Raw genomic sequence first — 17937 nt, 5'->3', positions numbered from 1 at the left:
ACTCCCTGGAGCTTCTTTCTACTTGCTAGATGGGATGCTGTCTGATTCATTAATCATTGAATAAAGCCAATTGGATCTTTAAATTTACTCCGTTGAATTTTTTTTCTTTTATAACATGAAATACAGTTTGAGTAGATGAGGAAAACTACTATGTGGATATGTTTATGAGAACTAAATAAATGTCTCACAATATCTACATACAAAAAAATAAAAAAACAAATCCCAAACAAAACTTACTTTGGTTATTGGGTTCTACAAATGACTTAACATGAGATGAGGGTTTGTTTACCAAAAAATTTTTTTATAATTTTGGTCCTCCCCCAAGCATACTCATGTTGTTTAGATCACATAATTTACAAATAGAGAATTAGATATCAATGTCAAAATATACAATATTACATAACAATATGCTAAAGAATAGAATTAAAAATTTATGAGTAATACTAATACACACAAATGAGTGCATGCATACTGGTAAAATCTGAATAAGCTTTCTGGATTGTATCAACATCAGTTTTATGGTGTTAATATAGTATGATAATGGGTGTAAGATGCTAGCATTGGAGGAGGAGAAGTAAAGGATGCAGGGGACCTCCTGTACATATATTTTTTATAACTTCCTGTGGATCTATAATTATTTCAAAATAAAAAGTTAAGAAAAAGAATTAAAGGAGGAGAAGAGAAAAATAATTTCAAAAGTTCTTGGGAAATTACTTTCTGTTAATTCAATCCATATTTGGCAGATGACAGTGTATTTGGTGTTTGATATCTGCTGAATAAACTTGTCACGGCTAACTTTAAATTTCCTACTGGTGCTTTGTCACTATTATTAACACAGGAAATATTTGCAGAACAACTTCTGATATTTTTGTTTGAGTATTTAAGCAGAAATCTTCTAATTTTTCGAGTCTGAGAGAGCCTGGTACTCAGGTCTTCTCCAAGTTCTGGGTTCTCTGCAGGTAACAGATGCTTAAGAGCTGACTGATTGGATCCAAGGATGGACTGTTTAGACCCCATCAACTAGGGATATCACTTTAATTGTCCTTCATCTGTGTTTGTCAGGCTTATTTCCTAACTAGACAATTCTATTGACTTCTGGGTACTGATCTTCCTCCTCCCCCCTTCTCTCCCTTCTGGAGCTTATTATTATTTACTTGTTTGTTTCTTTAGTGATGAGCTAGGTTATTTTAGTGAAGTTCATTATCCTTCTGCAGAGTTAAGCCTCTGATTTTGCTCCTTAGGGGCGCAGACTTGGGCATGCCCACACTCACCCTGGGATGGCAGGGGTTTTGGCAGAGCTGTCTTTCACTGTCTCTTTCCCTGACCACATCCAGCTGTTAAATTCCACTAATTTCTGATTTACAACTCCATTGTTTTCAACAATGCCTTGGAGCATAAATTGCTCTACAGACTAATCCCATCAAATTCAGGCTCCTTTAAAGGGATAGTTCCTGAGCGCAGTGTTTGAGATTTGTTCTGACCCCAGGAGGGCTCCTCACAGCTATCTCTTTCCCCAGTTCTCTCTGGCAAACTAGCTGGCCTATAGTTTAGCCTATATCTCCAATCAATCTACCAATCTCTTCCCCATTGCCTTTTATCATACTTGCACGGTTTTTGAGAATGCCCTTAAACTTGAATTTCTCCAGAATCTGTTACAAATTAAGTCACTTCTTTTGAGAAGAGATTAGGAGCTATCTGTTTTATCTGGTTCTCCCCCAAGGCAAAATTTCTGACCTGAGTGTGTCTGGAGTTGGAGGTGGGGACAATGGCATTCTTCTCTCAGAGATACCCCACTTTAGGACCCGATGGGGAACCATCACTTTACAAGCCAATGCAAGGGCGATTAAGGCCAAAATATCCTCAGTGATGTAGCACCCAAGGTAGAGACTCCTTCTCATGAATGGGGTCTGGATAGAAGAAGGGATGCCTCACCTCTTGGCTACACTCACCTGGAACTTAGATTCAGCAACAGGTAACTTGAGGCAGGATAACAAATAATGATACCCTGCCCTTCCTGGGAATATAGCCCTCTGACTGATATCTGTGGAGAGAGGGGGCCCTGCATTCTCCACTATACTAGTCTGAAGTGGAGTTTCAGTCTCATTGAGCTGGGAGGGGGAAAAGAGGGAGGAGTCTTGATTCAAATACCACAGGATCTTGCTGTTTTTTTGGTTTTTGTATTTTTTTACCAAATTTGAGTAGATTTTCCAGAATAGATGTTTTTTTCATTTGCTGTATGCCCTTAGGACCATTTCCAGAGACTTGAAATAATTGTGTTCTTTAAAAAAAGTAATTTTCACCAATTTTTGCAAAAGCCCCTCATGCCATCATGGTGGAAGTGGATCTCCCAGAACCATCTATTTTATACCTTTGTATTCCCATTTAATTTTCCTTAGTTTTAATTTATTTCTTCTTCCTGTCCTGGATATATCTTTGTAAGATGTCTCAAATACTTTTTTGAGTAAGGTAAGTGTAAATGAAATTTAATTACAGGACCCTAATAAGACCTACTTCTCATCTGTCAATGTTCTTTTGTGCTTTTATAAACTGTAAATAATATGAGTAAAATTTTAATTGTTAACTTTCCCTGAGGAAAAAATTAGGGTATAAGAAGTGTGAAAGGAAATATCTTGTCATTCTCTTGCAATCATTTTTTCAAAAGCTGTTAACAACCAGATCAATGACTGTTTACCTGTTGCTCTTCTCTGGCATTTTGATGGCTTGCTGTGGTAGAATTTCTTTCCTTCTTTGTTTTCAGATGTTTTTTCTTGGTTTCTATCTAGGTAAAATAATCATATTTAAAATCAATATTTAATCAACACTCCAAAGACAGTATATATGCAGACATAAAACTATCTTGAGACTTCCATTTCTAGGAAAATGAAGGATTTTTCCTATTTCTCCCATGAAGTACAACTAAAATCCCTGGGTATTATATACAAAATAAACAGAGGCTCTAAAAGGTGGAAGGAAGAAGGCATACTGGTGAGGGACTTCTAGAGCAGAGAAGCAGCATGACGGTGAGCAGTTTTCAGTGTTTTCTTTCGGCCTCATATATCCCAGCCTTAGAGCTGAAGAAGCCAGCAACCCAGAAATGTCAATGAGCGAAAAAACAATGGCTGAAAACTTTCCAAATTTGATGAAAGACATGAATGTAAACATCTAAGAAGCTCAATGAACTCCAAGTAAGATGAAATCAAAAAACCCACACTGAGATACATCATAATCAAACTTTCAAAGTCAAAGACAAAGAGAATCTTGAAAGCAGCAAGAGAGAAGCAAATTGTTACATGTAAGGGATTCTGGATAAGATTATTAACAGATTTCTCATCAGCAACTTTGGAGGCCAGAAGACAGTGAGCCAATATATTCAAAGTGCTTAAAGAAAAAAATTGGCAGAATTGTCCTTTCAAAAGTGAGGGAGAAATTAAGACATTCCCAGATAAACAAAAGGTGAGGGAGTTCATGACCACTAGACATGCCCTCCAAGAAATGCTCAAGGGAGTCCTGCAAGGTAGAATGAAAGGACACTGGATAGTAACTCAAAGGCGTAGGGAGGAATAAAGATCTCAATAAAGGGAAATACATGGGTAATTATAAAGGCTAGTATTAACGTAACACTAGTTTCAAACTACACTTTTTGTTTTCTATGTGATTTAAGAGACTACTAGATTTAAAGGAAAAAAAAAGCAATTACTAGTGTAAAAGCTAGTATTACTGTAACTTTGGTTTGTAACTCCAAATCTTGTTTTCTACATAATTTAAGAGACTAATACATTTAAAATAATTATTTGTTTATGTTTTTGGGCATACAACGTATAAAGATGTAATTTTATGACATATATAACTGAAAGGGGTGGGAATGCAGCTGTAAAGGAACAGTGTTTTTGCATGTTATTGAAGTTAAGCTGGTATAAATTCAAACTAGAGTATTATAACTTTAGGATATAACATGTAATCCCTATTGTTACCATAAAGAATATACCTATAGAATACACACAAAAGGAAATGGGAAAGGAATTAAAACATCTCACCACAAAAAACAAACTGAACACAAAAGAAGACAGTAATGCAGGAAATGAGGGACAAAAATACTATAAGTCATATGGAAAACAAATAGCACAATGACAGAATTCCCTTTTTATAAGTAATTATTTTCATTGTAATCGGATTAAACTCTCCAATCAAAAGACAGAGATTGGCAGAATGGATAAAAACACATGATCTAATTATATGCTGAGATCCAAAGACACCAACAGGTTGAAAGCGAAAGGATGGAAAAAGACATTCCACGCAAATAGTAACCAAAAGAGAGCAGGTGTAGCTATATTAATAGCAGACAAAATAGACTTTAAATTTAAAAATGTTACAAGAGATAAAGTGCATTATATATTAATAAAAGATTCAATACAGCAAGAAGATATAACAACTATAAACATTTATGCACTTAATGGCAAACCATCAAAATAGATGAAGCAAAAAGTGAGAAAATTGAAGGGAGAAACACATAGTTCTATAATAATAGTTGGAGACTTCAATACCCCACTCACAATAATGGATAGAACAACCAGACAGAAGATATGTAAGGAAACAGAGAACTTAAACAACCAATAAGCCAACTACATCTAACAGACATATATAGAACACTCTACCCAACAACAACAGAATATACATTCTTCTCAAGGGTACATGGAACATTTTCCAGGATAGACCATATGGAGGCCACAAATTAAGTCTTAATAGATTTTAAAAGATATCATACAAAATATCTTCTCTGATCACAATGGGATGAAGTTGGAAATAACAAAAGGTAAACTTCAAAAAATTGTAGAAATTATTCAACACACTTTTAAACAACCAATGGATCAAAGAAGAAATCACAAAGGAAATTAGAAAATACTCAGAGTTGAACAAAAATAAAAACACAACATAGCAAAACTTAAGGGACACAGCAGAAGTGGTGCTAAAAGGGAAATTTATAGCTATAAAAACTTACATTAAAAAACAAGAAAAAAATCTCAAGTCAACAACCTAACATTACAACTTAAGGAATTAGAAAAAGAAGAACAAACTAAACCCAAAGCCAGCACAAGGAAAAAAATAATTAAGATTAGAGCAGAGATAAATGAAATAGAAAATAGAAAAATAGAGAAAAATCAATGAAACCAAAAGTGGATTCTTCAAAAAAGATCAACAAAATTGACATACCTTTAACTAAATGGATTAAGAAAAAAAGAAGACTCAAATTACTAAAATCAGAAATGAAAGTGGGGACATGACTACCAATACTACAGAAATAAAAAGGATTGTAAACAAGTACTATGAATAATTGTATGCCAACAAATTGGATAACTTAGATGAAATGGACAGATTCCTAGAAACACAGAACCTCGTGAGACTATATCACAAAGAAATAGAAAATATGAACAGACGTATAATTAGTAAGTAGATTGAATCAGTAATCAAAAATTTCCCCATTCCATTGATGTTGGATTTGGACATATGACTTGATTTAGCTAATGGAATGGTAAACAGAGGCTTTAAATATACTTTCATAGTTTGGCTTGCCTTCTTGAACTCTTGTGATTTGCCATGAGCAGAACACGCCCTAGCTAGCTGCTGGTCTGGGGAAAAGGAAGAAAGGTACAATAGACCTGAACTCAACCGACAGTCTGGAGATAAGTTCAACTGATCCCTGATTAGCCTAGTAAAGAGGCACAGATGTTCTGAAGATCCAAGAACAAAAAAATAGATATATACTATTGTAAGCCATTGAGATTCTGAGGATTTTGTTTTAATTCAGTAAAACAGAAATAATATAGGAATTGATACATAGAAGCAGAATGCTGTCCTAATAAAAATCTAAACTGTGTGACAATCATTGGCTTTGTGACTGGATAATAACAGGTGGTGTGGAAATTGTTTTGAGAAGCTAGAAGAATAGTGATACAAGTTATGAAGAGGTGATACACTTAGTAAAACTGTCTTCTGTGATAGTGTGAAAGACAGAAAATGTACTTAACAGACTTGGGTCATTGGAAAAAGATTCTGAGGCAGAATGTTTAGAGTATGAGTTGATTGTTGCTAGCTTCATTTGATAAGGTGCTACCAGAAAGAAATCAGTTCAAAAAATATTTGGACAAAGAATTGAATTGAGAGGGTAAACAGCCTCAAATTCTAGAATTTGCAGGTTGGCTTCAACGTAGACTTAAGGCAAAGGTAAGTCAAAGTTACGGCTTTTACATCTGTGGTAGACAATCTCTAAGATGGTAGACAATCTCTAATGATCCCCAGCTCCTGGTATTCATGCCCTTCTGTAATAATCTCCCCTTGAGTGTGGGCTCAACCTACTGACTCACTTTTAATGAATGGAATATGGCAAAAATGATAGGATTCTGCTTCTGAGATTAGGCTACAATGAGACTGTAGCTTCTATCTTGTGTCCCCTCTCTTGCTTGCTCACTTTGATAGAAACCAGTTGTGTGTTGTGAGCTGCCCTGTGGAGAAGTCCACACGGCAAGGAACTAAGGGAGATCTTCAGCCAACAGCCATCAGGGAACTGAGGTCCTCAGCCCAACAGTCAGTGAGGGTCTGAATCTTGTCAACAACCATGTGAGTGACCTTGAAAATGGATCCTTCCTCAGTCAAGCCTTCATATGACACCACAGCCAGACCAACACCTTCATTGCAGTCTTTTGAGAGATCGTAGATAGAAGCACCCAGCTAAGCCACTCCTGGATTCTTGACCAACAGAAACCATGTGATAATAAATGCTTGTTGTTTTAAGCTGCTAAGATTTGAGGGTAATTTGTTACTTAGCAATAGAAAAGTAATACAACATCTGTCTTATTCCATTCAGCTACCCTATCAAAATAACAGAAATCTATTTCTCATAGTTCCAGAAGCTGGAAGGTTGAGATCAGGGTGCCAACATGGTCAGGCAAGAGCTCTCTTTTGGGTTGCACACTTCTCATTGTATCCTCAAATGGTAGAAAGGGTTAGGGATCTCTCTGGAGTCTCTTTTATAAGGCACTAATCCCATTCAGAGGGCTCTGCCCTTATGACCTAATCACCTCCTAAAGCCCCATCTTCTAGTACCATCATATTGGGCATTATAATTTCAACATATAAATTTTGGGAAGACAGAAACAGACCACAGCATTCCACCCCTGGTCCTCCCAAATTCATGTCCTTCTCACATGCAAAATACATTCATTCCATCCCAACAACCCCAAAAGTCTTAACTCATTCGTGCATCAACTCTATAAAGTCCAAAGTCTCATCTCGATATCATCTGTCAGATATGGGTGAGACTCAAAGTATGATTCATTCTGAGTAAAGTTCCTTTCCAGCTGTGAACATATGAAAGCAAACAAGTTATGTGCTTCCAAAATACAATGGTGGGACAGGCATAGGGTAGACATTCCCACTCCAAAAGGGAAAAATGGGAAAGAAGGAAGGTTGATGGGTCCCAAGCAAGCCCAAAACCTAGCAAAGCAAATTCGATGAGATCTTAAGGCTCAAGAACAATCCTCTCTGGCTCAATGCTCTGCCTTCTGGACCCAGTGGGATGGCAACACCACCCCTGTAGCTTGGAGGGGTGCTTGCTGCTCGTGCCTGGCTCTCTACTGGGGCCCTGCCCACACCGTAGCTCATGGCTCCGGGTGCCTGCCATATACCCTCTTAAATCCTAGGTGATAGTGGCCCTGATGATCTTTTAGTCACCTTCAGGGCCTTTTTTTCCTTGTCTTGAGGAATAGTGCACGTTTGCAGTCAAATAGCTCTGTGGTACCGTACTGTAAAATTCAAGAAGTCTGACAGCCTGCCTTCATTCTGTCCTGTCTCCATTCTCTTCAGTTCAAACTGGCAGTTTTCCTGCTGGGGTGACTAATTATTTCTGTGGTTCACACCCACACTCATCTCCTTATCAAATGGTTAGTCCTCCACACCCTTACTGTTTTCTGAACATGCATTCTCATTTTTTGTAAAATGGATAGGCTCAGAATTTTCCAAATCTTCACACTCTGGTTCTCTGTTGTTTAACAATTCCTTCTTCAATTCATTTATCTTTTCTTGCATTTTACTATAAGCAGTCAGGAGGAACCAAACGACCCATTCAACACTTTGCTTAGATATGCCTCTGTATTTTGTTGCTCACAAGTTCTACCTTCCACAAAACACTAGAACACAAACACAATTCAGCCAAGTTCTTTGCCATTTTATAGCAAGGACTGCATTTTCTCCATTGCCCAATAACATGTTCCTCATTTCTGTCTGAGATCTCATCAGAATCCCCTTAACTTGCACATTTCTACCAACATTCTGTACATGATGATTTATGTATTCTCTAAGAAGATAGAAAGTTATTCTGCAGCTCTCCTCTTTTCTTTCTGAGCTCTCACCAGAATCACCTTTAAAAGTCTCTTCATGGCAATATAAACATTTTCTAACATGCACTTCAAATGTCTTTCAGCCTCTACCCATTTCCCAGTTCCAAAGCCACTTCCACATTTTTAGGCATTTGTTACAGCAGTACCCCATTCTCAGTACCAAGAGAGTACTATCTTAGTTTGTCTTAGTCATCACCTAATACGATCACATTGGAGGTTAGGGTTTCATCATATGTATTTGGTGGGGGCGCAGATATTCAGTACATAACATCACCTAAACTCCCTATTCCTCCTACCACTCTAATTTTCTCCTTCAGCACTTATCATCATCTAACATCATATATTTTGCTTACATTTTTATCTTCACCAACTAGAATATAAGCTACAAAAAGGAAGGATTTTTGTCTCATTTTGTTCATTGCTCTATCCTCAGCACTTAGTTGGAGTTGAATGTATAGTTGTTAAATAAATGAATAAATGAATACTGGACTAGCAGTCGGGTGATGTATGTTATGCTATCAACTCTCATTAACCAGTGGCATGGATTTTGAGAGGTATTTTAATCTCTCTGGATCTTAACTGTTCTCATCTATAAAGTAAGGGTGTTAAAAAACCCTAAGGTTAGAAAATTCTATGATTTAAAGATATGTAACACAATTGGAAAATAACAATTATTGCTATTCAATAATTATACAACTGCCAACTTTTTTTTCCTGAATGTTAGTCACAGTAAGAAGAGTACCTACTTAGCATATCCATACCATAGGCAGAACTTTTCGATCATACCTGACAAGTTAACTTGAGAAGACAAGTCTGCGAGTCACTGGATTCTGAACTGTCAGAGCCTCGGCTACTACAAAAAAATAATAATAAATTATTTTGGCTTACAGAATGTTTTGGTAGCATTTAAAAATTTCAACTGTTACTTTATTATCTTATTGGAATGGTAGAAATAGTTCTAATTATAAGCAGAAGAATGTTTACAAACGAGGTGTAGATGTTTGGTAGTTTGAGGCATCTTGGAACATAAGAATAATAATGACTGAAATTGTTTGAAAGCACATCAAATATAAACAAATCCACCAGTTCAAAATGACACTCTCCATCTGCAAACAAAACTCTTAGTCACCACTGGAGGTTGCAGGAGCACTAACTCAAAGTCTGAAAATGTATAAACAAAGGGGAAGAATCAAATATTCGTTCTGCCTTTCCTATAGGAACTGTACTAAAATTAGTACCTTCCTTCTTCCAACAACACTCCCTTAGCATTGAATTTTGCACTTATTATTCACTAACTTAGAGTATTTATGTGGCATCTTTATAAAAGTGTCAGTTATCTGTGCATAATGACAGCATTAAAAACAATTTGAGTATGTCTTTCACAAATAGTACATAGTAGTTGCTCAATTAATATTACTTGAATAAATGAAGTCTTGATGAGGTCTGGTCAAAGCAATGTGCATGGGAAATTTTCCTCCACCTATAGTCGGGATTTTCAGTTGAGACTAACAATTATATCCCAGGATTATAATAATAAGCATAGTAAAACAGCACAACAAATTACATTACTTCCACCATCTTGACTTACCTAGACTCTAGATCCAATGTAATTTCTCTCAGAGAAGTATCTGAATCATCAAGGACTTTTTCCAAGTTTTTATGTTTTTCCATTTCTTCTAATTCTTTCAGGCACTGATAATACTAGGGGATAATAATAAATGAGTTAATTACAAAATAACTTTATTTCCTAATTAAACTAATTGAGTATTTATAGATACCTAGAACAACACTTATTGGGAAATCAAGTACCAAAAAACCCCAAACACTGGTAAGATATTAAAAAAATAAATAAACTGCTATAGGCCCACAGGCAGGTTATGTTATCTGATAGACTGGAGTTTGATGCTTTACCAAATAGACTTGCTTACTTTGGTTCGGTCTGGATCACAGTAGTCCAAGAGAGAATCACAAAAATGATATCCCATTGACTCCAAGTCTTTTGTGTTGAAATGAGAGCCTCGTTTATTACCTAAAACATCAATAAGTTTACCCACCCTTGAGGATGAGTTAATCATTTGTTCTTAGCAGGTAGGCCTAAGTTGCAAAACAGAGAGTATAATAAACAAAACATCTGATACGATTCCATGTCCTGTCCTTTGGTTTCTTCTTGGGGGCAGGTCATTTCACAGCTTACTGCTTTCCTTCATTCCCTCTCCACCAACTGGACCAAAGGTGACTTAACAAAAATTAGTCTACGTTGTAAGGCAAGGGAAAATTCAATAAAAAAGTTATGGAATACTTGGTTGCCAGTTATAAACAGCCTAATAATCACTTAGAGAAAAACTTGGGTAAAGATTTTAATGTTTTCATCATCATTAATAATGTTATATTAGTTTCAAGGAGCTTTAAAAACTAGCCAGAAATTACATGTGTGGATTTCCAGCACTTTCCTTTGAGTTGATACATTTTCTAACAATGTGACAATTATCTTAATATGGAGTATTCTAAGGATATGCTAGATGTGACTAAAAGATTTCTTAAATGGAACTACAGAGCACCCTTTATTTTTAGTTCAAGGAACTAAAGTGTTTCCATTAAAATATAAATTGACAAAAACAAAACCACAGTCTATTTTGCCTTACAAATAGCAAATCCACTAAAAACATTTCTATCCTGATATTTTAAGTATGATCACTGCTTTTGCTTGAAATCAAGAGTCATCAGTAGGAACCCCTTCTAAAAAAAAAAACAGAAACAAGCAATTAAAGATTAGTTCATGAAACAACCAATTAGGTATTCCATCTATATGCTAAAACTTCCTTTTCTAAACAAAGGGAAATGATGAGATAGAGATACACGTGGGAGTTTGTTTATTCATCCTATTTATAGAATTGATTAGATATCAGTATGTGCTCACTATCAAATTATCTACACTATTAATCTTACATTAAAAATGTCTCTTTGGTTTAAAACTCTGAGAGCCACGAATGAGAAGACTTGATCTTACCCAGAGTAGATCCACAAAAAGTGGCCTCCATGGTAAAGCTGTTCCTGATTCCCATTTTCCACATTACTACTCTTCCTGTTCCCTCTTTGCTCTTCTGAACTTTAAACTTGCAAGCTGAGAATGAAAACTGGAAAGAAGCAAATAAAAATGAGACCCATTGTTTTTATGATAACAATGTCTTTCTTAGGAAGTAGGGTTGAAAATGAAAAGGTCGTTATGCAAAAGCAGTAATTTACTCTAAAGCTTCAGGAGCTGCTTTTATTTCCTAACCAAAGGAAATAATTCATTTTAAGGATGACATATTTACATTTCTGAGAACTATAGATTTAAATTCTGGTAATAAATTTTACTTTTTATCTATATATAGCATATGCATTCAAAACCAGTTGATTAATTCTTGATATTGTTGGGATAAAATCTTATACCTTAAAAAAGTTATAAGAAGGGGCTTAAACCTGTTTAGCAATAAAGATGAGTGCTGTGGATTTTCAGAATACAATAAAGATATTTTATTTTCATATGAGAGATTATTTGAAAGCTGTCCTAAAAGATTGTTATAACATTAGTATCTACAAAGAGTTTTTCTAATTTTACTTTTTAAATTAACATACAATAAAACTGACGTTTTTGTGTTCCATTCTATGAATTTTAATACATGTATAGATTTCTGTAACTACCACCACAATCAAGATATAGAACAATTCCATCACCTCTAAAAAACTCCCTTGTGTTATCCCTCTGCAGTCACAAGTATTTCATTTATTTTGGAGCTACAGTAAATGGTATTATTTTTAATTTTGGTTTCCAATTGTTCATTGTGAGAATATAGAAATGCAATTGGTTTTTGTGGATTGACCTTGTATCTTATAACTGCTAAACTCACTTATTAGTTCTAGGAGTTTTCTGGTTGGCTTGCTTGGGATTTTCTATGAAGACAATCATACTTCCTTTCCAATCTGTCTGCCTTTTGTTTCTTTTTCTTGCCTTATTGCACTTGATAGAACCTCCAGTATAAGGATGAATTGAAGGGGTAAGAGTGGATATCCTTGCCTTGTTTCTGACTTTAGGAGGAAAACAATCAGTCTTTTATCATTAAGTATGGTGGTAGGATAATGGGCATTTTCTCCCTTCGTATTTCAAATTATTAGTCACTAAACATTCCACAGAGTTGCTTTGTTATGGTCAATTGTACAAATCAGTCAAAATAACTAATAAAAAAGCAGTTTACTGAATCAGATTATCCATTCTGCTATCTCACATGGGTAACATGTAGTAAAGGAAAAGTTAAAATCTTAAAAGATGCTTACTTTATCTGGACAGTTTTTGCTCAGCATAAGTGGAAAGATTCGTTGCTGTAAGTATAACGCCTTACATCTACCCCTACCATCACAGCCATACATGAAGATGTTCTCTTTCCTACTATGGCCATGAAGGTCACAATATAAAATAACCTCTTGTTTCTCCATCAGTCTACCAAAAAGAAAAAGAATGGGTTACTAAATTTTATTTCTGCATTCATATATATATATATATATATATATATATATACATATACATACACACACTCATATACAAAATATGAATGCTTTAGCCTTCCATTATAAGGACAAAATTTACCTTACTCCCAAGACTTTCTCCAACAGGATCCCTCTGCTTTATTATTCTGGTTTTCTGTTATACAGTGAAAACCGCTTTCTGCTATCTTTGCTCATTAGCTTTCACATAGATTCCTTCTGACTGGAATACCTTCTTTCTTCATCTTTGTAAGTGGAAACACTACCCCTCATTCCTCAAGACTGACCTCATGTCTTACTTCCTCTCTAACTAACCAAGTCCATAGATTTTTTTTTGTTTTCTGAACTCCTACAGCACTTAATATTGATACTATTTACTTGGCACTTGCCTAGAAAGTTTTCATATTTTTGATATTTAATCTCATTAAGGATAGGGAATGCTTCAAATCATCTAGAACAGTGCTATGCACACAAGTGCACAAATATTTGTTAAAAATTGAGTGCCTGAGGACTTGGTGCTGGAGCCAATTAATATTTAATCCTTGATTAATGTGGTGAGTAAATATCATCTTGAGAAAAATTCAAAAGTTTGAATTGATTTTTTTTCTGGTAAATTTCTAATAAATAATTTAAAGCAAGTATTACACATATCTTAAGAGCACCATCCTTAGCTGGTATAATTTAGGCATTCAATGAATATTAAAGCAATAAAAAATAAGCCCCCAAACTGACTGATGAATATAACTAATAGAGAGGATTTCAAAAGGTAAAAAAGTGTGGTGTTAAGGTGGTAAGATTATGGGCATTTTTGCCTTTTTTTTAATATTTCCAAACTTTATAAGGCACTATTATATTACTTAAATAACTAAAATTATATATACTATTTGATATATCTGGAAGGATAAATACCAAAGTGTTAGCAATGGTATTTATAGTAATATGAAATGTATTACTTTTATAACAAAAATATTAAAACCTAAAATCAAAACATTCAAAGCACAGCTTCTAATGGCTATTAGAAACAATACTCCTTTAACTATAGTGCAATCCCAAACTGAAGTCTTTTACATGTATTAATTTATTGCCCTTTTCTCATTTGGTGCCCAATAAATTCTAATTGATAACATAAGATTGACATAAAGCCACTAAATGATCATTATAAGTTTTTAGAAAACTAACTAGATTATAAAGCAAGAATATCAAGTTAGGTCCTTAAATATGAAATATGCTGTACATTTTTAAACCAACATTTCCCCAGTTTTAATGATCTTTTGGTTTCTTATAAGTGAGTCAAAAGAAACCTCTACTTCTAAGTCATTAATTCCCAAAGAAGTGTTATTACTTCTAAAGCGAAATAGGATATTACGTTCTTTCATCTTACATTAATTTAAATCACTTTAGAAATAGTTTGGATTTTTTTTCTTATCCACAGGTAAGATATTCTAAGTATCTTATCCTAGGTATCCTATACGAAAATCTACTCTCTCTTATTCTCATATTCTTTAAATATACTCAATGTTAGATATACTTACAGCTGCTCATCTTTCTACAAATATATGACTGACTTCTTATTCTACTTACCTGCCTATGATTAATTGCATTAAGGTAGTTCTCTTTCTTGGAAGTCTTTCTGAAACCTACTGAATAGATTCCTGCCCTAACCTTCCTACAAGGCAATCTGAGAAGAACTGAGACATTTAAAATATTTTCCATAGAGACAAGTCAAAGGGCCTTGGCCTGTGATCCATCTTGTGTTGGGCCAGGGACACTTAATATCAAAAAGCATTAAGCAGATATTATAGATATTCTAATAGGCATCCCATCAGCTCCCTTTTTATCAAAAAAAAATAATAAACTTTTTATTTTGGGATAATTTTAGGCTTACGCAAAATTTTCAAAAATAGCAAAGAGAGTTTCCATATAGTCCTTACCCAGTTTCTCCTAATGTTAACATATTACATAATCATGGTACATTGTCAAAACGTAAAAAACCAACATTGGTACATTACTATTAACTAAACTCACAACCTAATTTGGATTTCACTATTTTCCCGCTAATGTCCCTTTTTTGCCCCAGAATCTAATCCAGGATACCAGATTGTATTTAGTCAGCTCCCTTTTTATTGTTTGCCATCCCCAGGAAAATAAGGAAGTCATGGGTTATTCTTCCACCACTTAAATGTTTCCCAAATAACTTCAGGCAATCCTGGAGTCCAAATTTATGAGGGGTATAAAACCAAAATTTTCAGTCCTTTTTGTGGGGATCTGCGTTTCACCCGCTATGTGCCTAAGCAGATAAAAGATTAATATGAAAGTGAAAGCTGAGGCTGAACTAAGATAAGTGGAGCCAAGCTAAGTATTCTTTCTTTGTGTGTGTGTGAGGAAGATCAGCCCTGAGCTAACATCTGCCAATCCTCCTCTTTTTGCGAGGAAGACTGGCCCTGGGCTAACATCCGTGCCCATCTTCCTCCACTTTATATGGGACGCCACCACAGCATGGCTTGAGAAGCAGGGCGTCCGTGCGTGCCCGGGATCCGAACCAGCGAACCCCCGGCTGCCACAGTGGAGCGTGCGCACTCAACCGCTTGGACCACCGGGCAGGTCCCAAGCTAAGTACTCTTAAAGCCTGCCAGCTTCTCTGAGCAACTGGAGGTATCCTTGAGGTCCTCAGCCTTGAAATAGGATTCTTGTGCTTGCACTAGAGGTCCTGGTAACAAAGATAGATAAGGATACAAGCCCTCTCTATAATAGTTCTTATTATTGTAATATTTGAATAATACTAAATAGTTTACAAAAAGTTTTTACATCTATATCTGATTAACAACTTTTTTTCTTTTTACATTTAAGGAAACACTGAATACATTTAGAGATTCCAATGTTCCAGGTTTTATTCTGAGCACTTTCGTAAAATTATTCTTATTTAATCCTCCTGTCTATGAGGTATTATTATTCCCATTTTATAGATGAGAAAACTGAGGTTTAGATTTGTTTTTTGTTGTTATTGCTGTTGTTGTTGAAATGATGTAGCATCATACAGGACCTGTTCCTATTATAGTGCACTTCAGTTCAAAACATATATTGGGCATCTACCATATAGAAGATGCCATACCAGGTCAGGAGTAAGATATGAACCCTGGCCCAGGGAAAATTCGAGTCTAGTGGGTGAAATAGGCATATGAATAGATCATTTCAACAGATCGTTAGATTTGTTTTTAAAATGCTCAAGGTCACACAGTTAGCAAATGATATAGCAGGGATTCCAATCTCATATGTTTAACTCTAGCTCCACACTCTTAACCAAAAAGGTTAAGAAGCTTTGGACTTGGAATGAGTGTTCTCTGACTCCAATAAATCTTTCTGCTCTAGCTCATGCCTATTCCTGATTGTTATTACCCAAATCTATTAAAGAATTCACCCAGGCATTTAACAAATGTTTGAATATTATGTGCATTTTACTGTTTTGGATTCTTTGGAAAATTTAAAGCTGTTCAATTTTTCTAGGAGCAGATAAGACTATTATTCATGAAAGTTTAAATAACTATATAATCTGATAATCAAAAGGCTTATCATAGAGCAATGTATGGTCAACACAGTGAAAGAAGACTCTGTGAGATATAATTAATTTTCACATAGAAGGTATTCAAGGATCCCAAAGTAAACATCAGTGCTACCATTAGCTTTAGCAAGAAACCAAATTTGAAATAGGCAAATTTAACTATTAGTTTCACAAAGCTATTAAAATGTTCTAGAGTCTATTTCATCATTTAAGAGAAGCCTAGTGAGTCCAGTGGCATGCCAGAAAGGTATAGAAGCAGTTGGGAAGAATGGGGAAAAAATTAAGTAACTATAACTATTAAGAAAAGCTGGAGTAAAATGAGTGAGAGTGTGGGAGCAAAATTCTTACTACCAAGTTTACTAAATAAGCAGAAAGGTAATTTGAGGCTTATTTTACCTACGGATCATGTTCCGGGTATACCAAACAGAAGGAAATGATTCCTTTAGGAGAGATGTATAGTTACGGTTTAAATCCCGTCCAGCTAAGGAACACCGATAATTTCCCACAATCACACCATCTGGATTCAGCATGGGTACCACCTTGAAGATGAAAGTGTCCCGAAGCAACTGTGCATCACTTGAGTTTCCTAAAATATAATCTAGGAAGCCTTTCATGATCCAAGAGCTGTTGGTTTCTCCTGGATGTACTCGTGCAGTCAAAATCACAGCTTTTCGCTTTCTTGAGTCAGTGTTCTTCAATGGGGTAGTGATCGTTAAAACATACACCATATTCCTAGCAATCGTGTGGCACAAGACACGTATTTTACAAAACTTTGACCGTACTGGGTCATTATTGATGCTAGAAAGATATTCTTGCAGGTTGGTGTAAGTGTATGGATAGCAGTGAGCAAAGTAGCAGGTATCTTTGCTGTGTGGAAATTGAAATGTCCATGTAAGAGAGAAATAATGGCGCCCATCTTGTCCCTGATTGTTCCTATAATACTTGATTTGGTCTCCTATTCTCTGCCAGCCAATATTATGAGACTTGGCCTCTTTTTCAGAATAAAACAGTGGGCGCATACCCCGACTGTAAAGACTAGCGGGCTTGGTGAAATTGATAATAGTGAATCTGTAGACTATTCCTGCTTGGGTATTAGTGACTTGGAAATAGTACCACTGAGTGTGTTTATTTGTGAAGAGGTCAGGGCGCAGAGTCAACTGGTATTCATATTCTGCCCTAATACACAAAAAAGGAAGGAAAAAATACACATAAAAATGTAAAAATGACATTCAAGTTTAAATTAAATAAGGAAAATTATTTTATTTTTACCTATTCATAGACAGCTTTTTTGGGGGGGAACAATGTGTATTTAGGCAATATCCAACAGCAAGTAATTGCAAAAGATAAAAGTTTAAAAATTTTCTCTTTTATTGGATGTGAAACTGCTTCTATGCTAATTCTAAAGCCTTTTCATTCCTCTGTAATTCAAGAGAACACATAAAAAAATGGGCATTTGATAAACAATTATAT

The 17937-nt window shown here is 35.3% G+C and overlaps 1 protein-coding gene across 1 annotated transcript in view; it reads right to left on the bottom strand.

Moving 5' to 3' along the window:
• LOC101398867 (AGBL carboxypeptidase 3) overlaps positions 1 to 17929 on the bottom strand; it is a 35946-nt gene extending 18017 nt beyond the window's left edge. Inside the window, exons 1-7 of the mRNA XM_087430998.1 lie at positions 16864 to 17929; positions 12705 to 12867; positions 11398 to 11524; positions 10319 to 10419; positions 9979 to 10091; positions 9177 to 9243; positions 2693 to 2779 (exon numbers count right to left, since the gene is read on the bottom strand). Coding sequence (XP_087287124.1) covers positions 2693 to 2779; positions 9177 to 9243; positions 9979 to 10091; positions 10319 to 10419; positions 11398 to 11524; positions 12705 to 12867; positions 16864 to 17696 — 1491 coding nt within the window. The 5' untranslated portion in view covers positions 17697 to 17929. The remainder of the gene's footprint in view (positions 1 to 2692; positions 2780 to 9176; positions 9244 to 9978; positions 10092 to 10318; positions 10420 to 11397; positions 11525 to 12704; positions 12868 to 16863) is intronic.
• Positions 17930 to 17937: the final 8 nt, after the last annotated feature.

Source organism: Ceratotherium simum, chromosome 1 (genome assembly GCF_057802395.1).
Source record: "Ceratotherium simum simum isolate JZ-2026a chromosome 1, ASM5780239v1, whole genome shotgun sequence".
In the NCBI taxonomy this organism is placed as follows: domain Eukaryota; kingdom Metazoa; phylum Chordata; class Mammalia; order Perissodactyla; family Rhinocerotidae; genus Ceratotherium; species Ceratotherium simum.
Note: the sequence above shows the minus strand (reverse complement) of the source record. Positions and strands in the feature narration are given on the sequence as shown.